Raw genomic sequence first — 13,995 nt, forward strand, 5'->3', positions numbered from 1 at the left:
CACTGAAGTATGACATGGGTATAAAAACAATGCAAAGATCAAGAGTAATATATTTCTTTTCAATGTTGTGTAAAACACTTTCTTTATGAGTTAGTAAAACAGTGCAAGTTAAACGTTCTAAAACCAGACGGTGTGTTGAATCTAGACAACAACACACTTTTAATCTTTTCATGAAAATCTGATGTGGTCTCTAACTTTGTCTCATTCGTACGGCCACCTTCCTACAGGATTGAATCCTTCCGTTTCACCTGACTCAAAGAGAAGAAAAGGAAACGATGGGCTGGATTTCTGTTCGCGCCCACCAAGTCGATCCAACAGAGAATGAAAGCCAAGTGTAGCTAGACTGATTGGTTTATTTTACTGAAATAAAATACTTAAGTAAAGAAAAATTAAACTGGACGAAGAAACAACTAGCCGCAGGCTGTGTCCGGAACCGTGTGTTGGTACTACGCGTGCGACGCCGGTTTCACCAATTCAGCCACGGGATCAGTGTGTGTGTGTGTGTGTGTGTGTGTGTGTGTGTGTGTGTGTGTGGTGTGTGTGTGTGTGTGTGTGTGTGTGTGTGTGTGTGTGTGTGTGTGTGTGTGTGTGTGTGTGTGGTGTGTGATTGATATTGGTCCGCCGACACCGGGCAGCGACACTCCGAAAATGTCGCAAGCACGATGCCTGCGTTTACTTATAGTATGATACCGATGCGTGTTGTGAACTAGCGTACGGAGGCCCCGATGCAATCTCGGCACGAGCAACGGCTACGCAGTTAACAAAGTACACACTGCGCGCACAGACAAAGGTGCTTATTCGGGGCACTAAAAGGGCATGAACAAACAAACCGGAAGTGCCCTTCACATACTCTGTTCCCTTGCACTGAGCATTTCATGGCACGTCAACCAGTCGAAGCACCACAATCTAGAATGGGCACGTTTCTTTATCGCCGCTTTTTCACTTCTTTGAGGAACCTTGCGAGTTCAGTCGTCAAACAAACGTGGCAGCCGCGATGAACGACAGGCACGATGCTGCGGCCCACCGGTGTGGCGCGGCCGCCGCTTGGCTGCTGCAGGTCGAGTCGAACGTGTAGGAGGCGCAGTGCTCGTGTATCAGCGGCCCCGACATCTTCTCCGTGTAGGTGCGGAAGAAGTCGCGCCCTTCCTCACCGCACAGCTCCGGCATGTGCACGTAGTAGCAGTGCACGTACTCGTTGAATGTGCTGCGTCACCGGAAGAGAGCAGTCGTCAATACATTACGTCCATGGGCTTTCCGTACCGTTACATAATCAGAAAACAAGCGGTGTTTCATGCCTTGGTAAAAGCTGCGCTCTCAGTATGACCATATCTATGGCATTTCGTTTCTATGGCGCACCGACACATGCGGTGTTATCGGAGAGTAGACATAACGTAAGTACAGTAAGCCAGATAGGGAGAACAAATGATCAAAAAGGTCAACCACAAAGAAAAGGTTCCTTGTCATTTTCGTTCAAATTAGCGTGTCGTATAGTAAACTGAACTGCTTATGAAAGCCACCCGCCTTGACCGAGTAAGAAAAGGGCCGAGCTGCATAGGCGGTTCAGGCTATAGTTCACACTTGCGACTGGCGACCAAAAAGCGACTCACGGCGATCGATGTTCACACCTGCGTGCGACTTATACCCGTCGCCAAACAGAATTTACGACTGCTGGCATTGCTATTACCCCGCAAAATAAGCTGAAGTCCCATTTCTGCGCACCTGATTGATTCAGAGGTATATGGCTGCAGTAGCGCGACTGAAAGATCGAGCAGCCAGCGTCCGAGCCAAAGCAGTCGCTTTGCAACCAAAGCGGCCATTTGCGGCTGGCTAACTTGGTCGCGCGACCAGTGCCAGTCGCAGGTGTGAATGAGCCTTTAAGGTAGGAAATGCTACTTCTCCGTTATGCATTGAAGTCAATGAAGTGCAGTTCATGTGACCTTTGGAGCATATCGTTCGGAAAGCATGAGAAAAAAAAAAGGGTTCGCCCGCCAGCATTAAGAACAGGTTGTTTTACAATGACTGCAGATGACGCACTAGAAATTTCAGGCTGGAATGTCGGACTTATCGTGATCGATATACTTTATTTTGTTAACGATAGGCACGCATGATTAAACACACAAATCGGTTATCTTTTTTTCAAAAGTTATTTTGGGATATTATTTATTTATTCAAAAAGGGCTTAAGCCCGCTGTACCTTCCGGAGGTGCAGGTGCCTTTTGGTGGTGCACGCAGTCACACGCCGCCGTGCTAAAATTTCATTGAGCAATTTTCCTGAGCTGCTTGGCTGTAAAACAACGCTTACCAATCTGAATTAGCTGTGTGTCGCACGTAGCTTCGGCAGCTTCAGCGCCAAGAAATGAGAGTGGCGTATCATTTTGAACGCGTGAACTCGATCTCAAACTCGTAACGTGATAAGTATTAGTCCAAGCAAATAGACAGCGTATCACTTTGGTTGGGCAGACAGTATTTTTGCGCAGCAATCACACCTACCAGCAGGTCCTTCGGAGACCTTCCTCGACGTTGGCGGCTTCTGTGATGTCGGTGGACGCTTTGGACCACTGGATCATGCTCTTGTATTTCTGCGAGCACTTGCCGCCTTCCACGAACAGACTCTTGAAACACGGAGCCAGCCGTAGGTAGTCTGCAACACAGGGTAATATTTAAAGGACCCCTGAACCACTCGTGTTCAAAGACGAGGGAGTGGTTTCTTTCTCGCCTTCAATACCCAGGCGCTATCTCCACTCATTTCTTCATAAACACGAAGACAATGAAATTGATGGAGGTCGTCCGATTCCAAACAGGGCAGAAGTTCAGGGGAAGGCTTGACGAGGTGAAAAATCCTCGAACAGGTGGTTTCGCTAGAGCCTCGACAAGTGGTCGTGTCTTCTTCCACTTGAAGACCACATGTCTAAACGGTGGCTCTAGTGACACACCCTGTTAAGGATATTTCATGAGACCGCCAAAGTAACTTAATGAGCGTCTCGTGAGCTCGCCTGTTCTCTCCTTAGCATTAGCTAAGCAGACTGTCAATGTATTCCATACTCTTTTTTTTTTACTGTACTCACTTGCGAAACAACGTAACCGCCATTTTATAAGCACGGGGATTTGAATGCACCACCGAATCATCGCAACGTATAGCGAAGACTCTTATGCTTAGCGGTTTTCGCGGGACTGTTCTTGTAATTTTTTTTCCACTGGTCTCGTGCCAAACACGTTGGGTAATGCACAAGCAGTGGCTGCTTCTGGTGCTCCGCTATTTGTGCAATCGGCGTGAAAAGTCCCATCATGGCCTCGTGTAATAGGTTTTAGTCTCTCCAAAGCAAAAAAGTGTCCTTGTTAGCAAAACAGCTCTTTAAAAAAAATAAATGTCGAAGTTTTACGGAATCTGTTCTTTTTAAATATACGTTTATAGATTAAATGCGTATACTGCGTGTAGCATGGGTAAAAAAAATTGAAGGACACTTTGTAAGTTCCAAAGTGTGTTCGGCGAAAGCCTGTGGCCATTCGACTGACTACGCCATGGTATCGGGGGAATCCAAATTCTTGGCTGTTGCGCATCGAAGGACGGACGCCGCCGATGGACGCCGCCGCGTTGCGCAACAGTTTGCACAACGCGCAACTGTTGCTATGCGCCGCTGTGCCTTCACGTAATTGCTGAGAGAGTTTGAGGGGGAGAGGCCACAGCTGGCACCGTGCCAGGGCACGAACGGACAGACGGACGCCGCGAGTACGAGACATTAAAGGCTTTCGCCTTAAAAGCCCTTCGTATCGATGTAACAGACAATTAAGCATGACACATGATTGCAAAGTTAAGCAGGGTTGCGTTAAAAGACATTCCCGGTGGTCCGTCCTTGTAGTATTAAGGTTTTGCATGTGAATTATCTATGATTAGAAGTCCGAAATCACGGCGCACGTTCGAAAGAGGTTAGCGCCTCAGAGAAAGCAATGTACAATGAACGTATACAGGTAAACGCTGCCTATGTGATCCCTTAGACACTGAATTGTGGATACACTCCTAATTACCTAACATGTACTTCATGCACATCTTAAGCAATTCTATGTGGTATAGTCTATAGATTTACACCGTAAGCAATAACGTACGACACACGTGACAAATGCGCACATACAAGATGAATGCAATGCCACACGAATATATCCCGGTATAGCCGGACTCGTGGCAGTTTTCGCTTGCATATTTAAGATAACACTGCAGTCGAACTTAAATGTATCAGGCGAATGTTTTAGAGGGAACTCAGTAAGTATTTTATAGCTTGTGATCAATCGGTCATGCCCGCTGGATTACCTTGAAGAGGCCGACAGTACCTCAGGTTGCATAACTATAGCATAATAATTGAGAAGGTAATTCTAATTATTCAGAAATTACACATATTTATTGAAAATGTCCCCATTGAGAAATTGAAGCCGGACCCAATGTAATGAATTCATACCAATTTAGCCAAACTCCCGTGCTGATTTAGTAGTTCCAAGTAACGCGCAGGCCATGGAAAGCTGAAGTGAAGTGCAGTAATATTCCCGGCAGAACGCTGTGCTCACTCTCAAGAGGCATTTGCAAGTAGTTTGTTAATGTGGTAACTGTTCTTTATGTTTGCCATTCCACTATTTGCCTTTGATAATTTTTCGTTAATTCTAGCTCATCCTCTACTTATTTCTGAAAGGACCCATCTTGATTTAACTGTTTTTGTTACGGCCGAGCAAGCTTGAGGAGCACAAGTTGGAGCGGAGTCCTGTATGAGCTTCTTTCATTCAGCCGCACACGTTGCTCACAAATGCGCCTCATCACATGATGGGAGTCTTATTAACGAAATGATACAGTTCCACGTTTAAGGAGAAATAGCAACAATCGCATCCTTCGCGAGCTGAGTTCCTTTCTCTAACACTTCTGTGTGACCCCGCCTTTTCTGTGGGTGCTAACGTGGCCTGATCAATATCTATCAGTGGTGCACTCAAGAGCCTCTATACACTGCGGAGATGAACTTCGTTCTGAAGCCGCACAAAGGTTGTCGCCGTGGTTGCCGGCGGCACTGATGACTTCGTCGATGACTGCGCCACACCAGCAGAGATAGGCACCTTTTGTGACAAAATGGCTAGTGCGATTCTGGGCTCTTGCGTCGCTCCGTGCTGCATACAGCGACGGTGGCGAGTGAATTTCGGCGCCAGTGAGGACATTTCAATGGTAATATAAACTCGAAGAGCGTACAAATAGTAGTTGATATTTGGGATCACGTAGTAAGAAGATGCCGATTCATTAATTGATAAAGCACACACCTGCCCAATGTTTTCGATAGCCTCAGCTTCTATTATTCAACATGTGAGCTGATTATAATAACGGGTGACATCAAAATATGGTTTTAAATCAGGGGTACCGTACAGCCCCTGCCTTTAGAAGCAAGGAAGCCATCAGCCGAGATCTTGTTCTCAACATTATTGGTTTCTTTGCGCTCCCTGTCTGTCCAACCAGCGCTGGTCCAACGTAATAGATGCAAAGCGGTTAATTTAGCACATGAACATCTTATGCAGCCCAAGCTCGCTCAAACTGCCACACTTTTATGCAGAATACTGACACAGGCGCGCTATGTTTAAATGTTGCGCTTAGGTTGAGCTTCCGGAAGCATCCGCATAGTCATAGTGCTTGCTACTCATGTTTTTTGTGAAAATTGTCAGGTGGCGTTGCAGTCGGTGTCTTCTCTTGAAGATGGAGCTGTGGCTCTCTTCCGCAAGTCTGTGTAGCTGGACAGTCTGAACGGTCAGGCATATATGCAGAAAATCTCTCCCATCACGAAGCTAGCTAGCTTCAGAAGAAATTTTGCGCGAATAAATGCTTTTCATACTTGAGAACACAGGCGTAGCCAGGGGGGAGGGGGTGTTCAACTCCCCCCCCCCCCCCGCAAAAAGTTTCACTAAGATGCATGTGTACATACCGGGTTTTTCAAGAAAGGTGTCCAAAATTCTCAAAAATCAGGGAAATGCGATATTTGTTCGATGCCTTTGCATTTACTTCTTCTGTAGACGCAGGCATCTTAAGATGGGTAAAGACATCATTTGGGACAGTAATTGAGAAAGTTAAATTAATTTTTAATTGGTGGAGTTAGGCGCCTATATCAAATAGGAGAATTGAAGTTCTTCATGCCAAGAACCCATCGCAGCTTTGAGATATAGAAGAAGCGGCCTCTAGTAATTATTGTGGCGCGATGAAATTCAACCAAGTTCGACGGCGAAACCGAAGCACCAATGAGTGCAACAAGCGGACGACCAGAATGACGTCACTGTTCAAGTCAACGATTACAGAGGTGTAGTACTTCCGCGTTCGCTAACGCATGCGCGTCATACAAGCTACAATTCCAACGCAGCCCGCACAAACACACAACGAAGTCGGCTGATGGTTTATATAACGACGCTCACTCATTCTGGACGTCTCAGAAAAATACGGCAGTCGCGCTCTCCCACGTTTCGGTTTCGGCCGCTGAATTTGGGTTGACTTCATTACTTCGCAATTAATACTGTAGGCCGCTTTTTGGAAATCTCAAAGCTGCAATGGGTTCTTCGTATGAAGGAGTTCAATTCTCCCATTTGACATACCCGCCTAACTCCACTAATTAAAACATAATTTAATTTTCTTAATTACTGTCCCAATTGATGTCATTAGCCACCTTAATATGCCTGCGGCTACAGAAGAATTGTGAAGCCATAGAAGAAATATCGCATTTCCCTGATTTTTGAGAATTTTGGACACGTTTCTTAAAACACCCGGTATACACGCATACATACAAACGCACGCACGAACGTACATAAAGTATAATTGGACCGCACCGCCCCCAAAAAAATATCTGGCTACGCCCCTGCTTGGGAAGGTTTCCGCGAAATACAGGGCATTGCTTGACAGATTGTCGAATGTTGATGCTGTCTTGTTACGCACACAACAATACACCGACTGACAAGAGAAACAAGAAGACGGCTCACGGTTAATCACGTGTTTACCAACACAGTCAGTGCCACTCTCAGAGCCCTAAGTCTTGCATTGGGGTCGCTTAATTTTTTTTCTGAAGATACACAAATTTTAAATTTCGCCGGTGACAGACGGCGTAAGTGTTCGGCTCATTCACTCGACAAGCGTCGGATATTACTTTCTCGAAAAATCCAAATGCACAACGGGCTAATTAGCAAGCACTATAATTATTTTTAATTAATTACATTATGTCGTATAAATTTTACGCGACGAATTTAGCCCGCGAACTCCCAAGGCACATGTACTTCGAACATCCAATGGGACGAAATACGAGGGTTTTCCAGTTTCTTTCCTTGACTGCACAAAAACAGCGCTGTGGTAGGGATATAACTGAAACGAGAGAGCGCATTTTTTTACGCAAGTTTGGTAGTGCTTACCTCAAGATACCGATCACCCTCTGATTTCGACCCAAGTGGATATGCCTTCCAAACTCAGCGGCTACAATTCATGAAGGGCAACATGCACCATGAAGAAGTGTATCGAAAATGTGTTCAATGAATCATAACAATAAATGCTCCCACGTGGGCACCCTAAAAACATTTAAATTTTTTCATATTGGTTGGCGTTCGGTTTCTTTCGTGCTGAACATCGTCATTCAAATGGAATGTATGATCCATAGACGGCAAAATTACACCTAAATGTAAACAAATTACATCACTAATAACTTTGCTAAAATTTGTTTAAATGTAATTAAGTTACATTATAAGTTACAGCTTACCTGAAGTAGTGGCAATAAACTACTATTACTTTTGAAAAGTAATGAAATTGAAATTACTTATTTACATTGAAATCTCAGAGATCTTTGTTGCGTCGCAGAAACAGCTGGGTCTCAAAGTGAGCATCAGAAAGTTGTCGACTCGTTTACAAATCCATACTGGCGGGGCAGTTAATTGCTTCGGTAGTGTTCCCACGCTCGAGGTTTGCCAGTTTACCAAATTACCAGCCTACAAGGCAAATTCATCGCCCATTACAGCTAAGAGTAATTTAATTGCTGCCAAGCCAGGTGTGAGCGTGCACTTACCGTTCTGCATACGTCCCGGACTGCACAGCTCATTCATGACCTGACGCGTGCCGTGCACCACATCATTGTAGAGGATCTGCTTGAGTCTGTCCGAGCAGCGGGACATGTGCTCGTCCACACAGCGGTGGCCCGCCTTCCACTTGCTGCGTCCGAAGCAAAAGCGGCACAAGTGGTTTATCATTACAAAAGGCCCAATGCATTGCACACTTGTCCAGGCAAGCCTCCAACACGGCTCACGCTGGGCACGCAGGGCTGTCACATCTAATTACGGTAACTGTGTTCGTGCACTAGCTATTATACTTGCCCTCATACATTTATTGTATGCATAACACGCAACGAAGTTTGTGTACGTAGCTGATATGTGTCAATAAGAAAACGTAATTCAATGTTTGCTGGTGGGTGACGCGCATTGTTCATAAAATCATAAGTTGCATCAGTGTTTTCGTCAAAACAAAATAGTGAAACTACTGTGAGTTAAATATCATCTAAGTGACAATGCCTTAGCCCGGAGGTCTGGTAGAACACTGCAATATCAGCTTTGTGTGTCTTTCGTTAGGTACTGCATAATCAGGTGTCGCTACCAGTTTCCAATTACGTGACTGATAATCCCTATTAACTACTCATTTAATTTGTTATGTTTCACAATCAAGTATATGTTTATACGAATACTGTGGGAATGCCCCAACCTATCAACAAGTTCTCCTGAGGCCCTCCGGGAGCGGTGGCGGCTAGTGCTGCTCAGCTCGGAGGTCGAAGACCAAAGACGGGCTATCCAGCAGGCCAGGGAGGCTATAGGGAGACAAGGTCTCCTGGTGTCTACCTGTGCGGTCTAGCCCGGACCACAAACATGCCGGATCTCGTAATAAAGTTTATTCACTCACTCACTCCCAATCAAGCACTCCATTCAATGGTGCCTTATAGACGATTTTCCGCAGCTGACTTATGCAATCAAAATCGGATCTTAGAATAACAGAGAGCTGAGCTAGTTCGTACGTATTCATTCTAAAAAGAGGACAGGGCGTGCAAACACGGACACAAGAAAGAGATCAGGACACCACAAACGCCGACTAACAACTGAAGAGACGCACAACGGCTGAAAAGAAAGAAGGCACGAAAACTTATCTGCGCATGCCCATGCAACCGGCGAACCTATCAATCCGGCACGCGTGGCGGTCTACGTGGAAGATAACTGTTAAGGCATTTGATTTCATCTTTATGCAAGTTAATCGACGGTTGGCTCACGCATGCGCTACCACTATTCTCGATATGCCATGCTTCAATCATCAGGCGCGTTTCTTCATTTCTATGCCGGTACAACACTGCGCATTCATTGAATTTGGCGTGCACTTACAATCTCGACAATGTAAAGATAGATTAGAAGGTGAGCCTCCTGTTAGCGATCTCTTATGTTCCAACAATCTCTAGTTAATGCATCGGCCCGTCTGTCCTACGTAGAAGCGGCCGCAGCTGAAAGGGACCTTATACACCACACTCGTACGGCAATCAGTGAATTTGTTGGTGTGTTTTACGAAACAATTATCGGTCCGCTTCTTGTCTTTTACTCGCTCATTCTTCCTCTGCACAGCGGCACAATCTTACCTAGCTTATTGGCAGCCGTGAAAACAACATTAACGCCGTATCTACTTCCTACTTTCTTTAGCCTGTGGGATATGCAATGAATGTACGGAATACCTACGACACGTTTCTTCCTATCGCTTTCTGCAACCATGCTCGGACTTAACACAATAGACTTCTTTAAACGCTCAGCGACCGTGGCCACTGCATCACGAGGATACCCTACATCTAAAAGACGCGTAACCTGTGCGCTAAAGCTATCACTCATTTTGTGCTCACACGACTTGGTGAGGGCTGACTTAAGGCAAGACATGGCGATGCCGTTTTTTACAACCTTCGAGTGCTTCGACGAAAAATTTAACAGCGGTTTGGAAAATCTAGGAGAATACTGCCAGCACACGTGGTTCTTCTGGAACGTTAAGGAAATGTCTAGAAATTGTATTCCATTATTCTGAGGCACCTCTTTAGTAAAGCTCAGCCCTCCTCCATTTAATTCAAATTTTTCGCTCACGGAAGTTACCACCTTTTCAAAGTCCTCATCACTACAAAAATCAAGTAGTCGTCCGCATAACGAAAACCTTAATAACCGAATTACCTAAGGCGCCTTCCAAAAGATTGTCAATCTTGCTAAGGTATAAATCACTAAGAACCGGAGCAACCTTAGAACCAAAACATATCCCTGATTTCTGCACATAAACGCCTTCCTTCCAACCTACCAGCGTCGACTCCGGTTGCTCCGGTTCTTAGTGATTTATACCTTAGCAAGATTGACAGTCTTTTGGAAGGCGCCTTAGGTAATTCGGTTATTAAGGTTTTTCGTTATGTGGACGACTACTTGATTTTTTAGTGATGAGGACTTTGAAAAGGTGGTAACTTCCGTGAGCGAAAAATTTGAATTAAATGGAGGAGGGCTGAGCTTTACTAAAGAGGTGCCTCAGAATAATGGAATACAATTTCTAGACATTTCCTTAACGTTCCAGAAGAACCACGTGTGCTGGCAGTATTCTCCTAGATCTTCCAAACCGCTGTTAAATTTTTCGTCGAAGCACTCGAAGGTTGTAAAAAACGGCATCGCCATGTCTTGCCTTAAGTCAGCCCTCACCAAGTCGTGTGAGCACAAAATGAGTGATAGCTTTAGCGCACAGGTTACGCGTCTTTTAGATGTAGGGTATCCTCGTGATGCAGTGGCCACGGTCGCTGAGCGTTTAAAGAAGTCTATTGTGTTAAGTCCGAGCATGGTTGCAGAAAGCGATAGGAAGAAACGTGTCGTAGGTATTCCGTACATTCATTGCATATCCCACAGGCTAAAGAAAGTAGGAAGTAGATACGGCGTTAATGTTGTTTTCACGGCTGCCAATAAGCTAGGTAAGATTTGTGCCGCTGTGCAGAGGAAGAATGAGCGAGTAAAGACAAGAAGCGGACCGATAATTGTTTCGTAAACACACCAACAAATTCACTGATTGCCGTACGAGTGTGGTGTATAAGGTCCCTTTCAGCTGCGGCCGCTTCTACGTAGGACAGACGGGCAGATGCATTAACCAGAGATTGTTGGAACATAAGAGATCGCTAACAGGAGGCTCACCTTCTAATCTATCTTTAAATTGTCGAGATTGTAAGTGCACGCCAAAATTCGATGAATGCGCAGTGTTGTACCGGCATAGAAATGAAGAACGCGCCTGATGATTGAAGCATGGCATATCGAGAATAGTGGTAGCGCATGCGTGAGCCAACCGTCGATTAACTTGCATAAAGATGAAATCAAATGCCTTAACAGTTATCTTCCACGTAGACCGCCACGCGTGCCGGATTGATAGGTTCGCCGGTTGCATGGGCATGCGCAGATAAGTTTTCGTGCCTTCTTTCTTTTCAGCCGTTGTGCGTCTCTTCAGTTGTTAGTCGGCGTTTGTGGTGTCCTGATCTCTTTCTTGTGTCCGTGTTTGCACGCCCTGTCTCTTTTTAGAACAAAATCGGATGGCGCCACTGGCACCGTGGCCTTGGGCAACGCTGCTCAATTTGTCTTCATCTGTGCCACGTCGTCTGCTCGGCGTCCCCATAGCGTCTGCGCGCATGCGTTGGGCAAGTAAAAGCACGACCTACTATACTCCTGACCTGCACAGATAGCCGGGCTTCTATAGAAGTGCGTGTCCCGGCTGTTGTTAAACTACTCGCCGTTGGTGGTGCTTAACCTCTTCGTCTCCTACTATGCGGCCGTTTGGACGGCGTTGGAGTGACGACGCCCGTATTCTGTGACGAACTGCCAGCATGTATGTGACTGGTTTTGCGAGCTTAGACAGAGGCTTAAGTAAACTATTCAGTGCGATTAAGTGTTTATTGTATATACAATAAACACTTAATCGCACTATATAGTGATTGACTAACGTGATAATTAGTAGACTTGCGTGGAGTTGGACGGCGTATATGACGCCATGTCTTTGGGCGTGCATTCAGATCCAAAGGATTCCAAAATCACTTCCCATATCTTTATTTCGAGGTATTTTGCATTTATGCATAATAATTACACTATATTAGCCCTCTGTGCTGGCCGAAACATCACCACGAACGCTGAAGTTGACGTCAGATAACAGGTGCTGACTAGCGCCACACCGCTCATACGTTCAGTTCCTAGCGGCTGAAGGAATGAACTAGAGCATCGCGCTTGAGTGGGGACATCCGTGCAGGTCAGGAGTTGCAGTAGGTCATGGTAAAAGCGACGAGACGGCAGCGCCGGAAAATATACAACATGGTGACACCCATCGATGCAGATTCCTTGAGCCTCGAATTTATCACGTCGTCGTCGTGCCTGCAAGTTCGAAACCTGCGCTTGTATTTGCTTTATATTTGCGTCCTGAAGCCTCGAGAGCAATGCATTCGTCAGTATTTTGCACTTTTTCCAAGGTGTACTCTAAGACCCTCGGAGACAAGGCTTAGTAGGCGTGGCTAAGCAGTAGTACAGACAAACCATACCTGATACTCGGTCCTCCGATTTCACCATTCACTTATTACTCTCGGAACAGTGGACAAGCAGCAAGCGCCAGTTCGGATCGAAGCGGGTGGTCGCGTAGGCATGGGTGATGCCATGCTGATTTGTAGCCACAGTTACTGGCGGTTACTGACATAGCAATTAAAGGCATACGACGTAAATGCGAAACGGAATAAACATATATAGTATTGCTGTGGCGCACTACGTGCCAAACAGAGGCAAATGTCTCAACCTTGTCAACTTTGAGGCACTTGCATATAGAACTATGTTCTGCTCCGCAAGCATGAGACTTGCTCACCCCCTGCTAAAACCAGCTCGTGCGGTACGTCCACGGCCGCTTCGTACACCAAAGGCCAGTCACGATCACGTTATCACACACGGCCGCTCGTGCTCCACTGCGGAAAATCGTCCGTAATCGTGGCCTACTGACCTGCACAGGATGTCCAGCTCGTGCCTTGTGGATGCGAGTGCGAGCTCGTCGGACTCGGTAATGCTGCTGAGCTTGCGCATGCAGGCGTCGAACTCGGCCATGCTGCAGCTCGCGTTGGACGACCCCGCAGGTGGCCACCGACCCGCTGCAAGGTAATTAACGTTGCCTCACTTACTGCAGTACTTACTTATTGAAGACGCTCTCAATGTTTAATGACGTTAAAGAGAAAAGTACGCGTAGTAAATAGGCTAAGGTGAGATTCAAGACGACGCTGGAAGAAGCCAACGTCTCAATTTGACTTCATTTGTTTCCCGCCATATACATCAAATATATGCTGATGCAGGTAAAACCTACATATGTCTCCCTTTACAAGTCGCCCTTCTTCAGTGCGTTGTGAAAGCAGCAAATACAGCGCACTCAATCCTTTACAGAATCACAGGCCACATGCAGAATACAGAACACGGAAAGAAATTTGTTGAGGAATATATTAAATTCAGGTTAAGAAAATTCGCTGTGCATTCCGCTCTGTGAAGGTGGTTCACCAGAGAGGGTGTGTAGCACCAGACGCATAAGTGACACAGGGTTTCGGTGAAAAGCACCGACACATCTTATTGTCATGAGCGGCGGTCATCGCGGCGGAGAGCACACACACACACACACACACACACACACACACACACACACCACACACACACACACACACACACACACACACACACACACACACCACACACACACACACACACCAACACACACACACACACACACACACACACACACACACACACACACGCACGCACACACACACGCACGCACGCACACACACGCACACACACACGCACACACACGCGCACACACACACAGCACAACTCATTCTCTCGTCGTAATGAGGATGCGAAGTGCACTGCGCTCTCCTCGGGAGAGCGCGATACACGAGGCCTCCCCATTACAACGAGATAATTCAA

At 46.1% G+C, this 13,995-nt stretch overlaps 1 protein-coding gene across 1 annotated transcript; it reads right to left on the bottom strand.

Moving 5' to 3' along the window:
* Positions 1 to 919: 919 nt before the first annotated feature.
* On the bottom strand, positions 920 to 13,155 carry LOC119377944 (uncharacterized). The gene is made up of 4 exons (XM_037647223.2): positions 13,031 to 13,155; positions 8,046 to 8,188; positions 2,491 to 2,641; positions 920 to 1,204 (listed from the first exon to the last, which is right to left on the bottom strand). Exons 1-4 carry the CDS (start codon positions 13,129 to 13,131, stop codon positions 973 to 975), a joined length of 627 nt encoding a protein of 208 aa, XP_037503151.1. The 5' UTR covers positions 13,132 to 13,155; the 3' UTR covers positions 920 to 972.
* Positions 13,156 to 13,995: the final 840 nt, after the last annotated feature.

Source organism: Rhipicephalus sanguineus, unplaced genomic scaffold, assembly GCF_013339695.2.
Source record: "Rhipicephalus sanguineus isolate Rsan-2018 unplaced genomic scaffold, BIME_Rsan_1.4 Seq626, whole genome shotgun sequence".
NCBI classification, from domain to species: Eukaryota; Metazoa; Arthropoda; class Arachnida; order Ixodida; family Ixodidae; genus Rhipicephalus; species Rhipicephalus sanguineus.

Bases quoted from the DNA above. Each gene is read 5' to 3' on its own strand.
- LOC119377944 (XM_037647223.2), bottom strand. From the start codon at position 13,131: ATGGCCGAGTTCGACGCCTGCATGCGCAAGCTCAGCAGCATTACCGAG. The intron at 8,189-13,030 runs GTCAGTAGGCCA...CTTCGGACGCAG, and splicing joins GAGCTGGACATCCTGTGCAG to CAAGTGGAAGGCGGGCCACC. The intron at 2,642-8,045 runs GTAAGTGCACGC...CCTGTGTTGCAG, and splicing joins TCCGGGACGTATGCAGAACG to ACTACCTACGGCTGGCTCCG.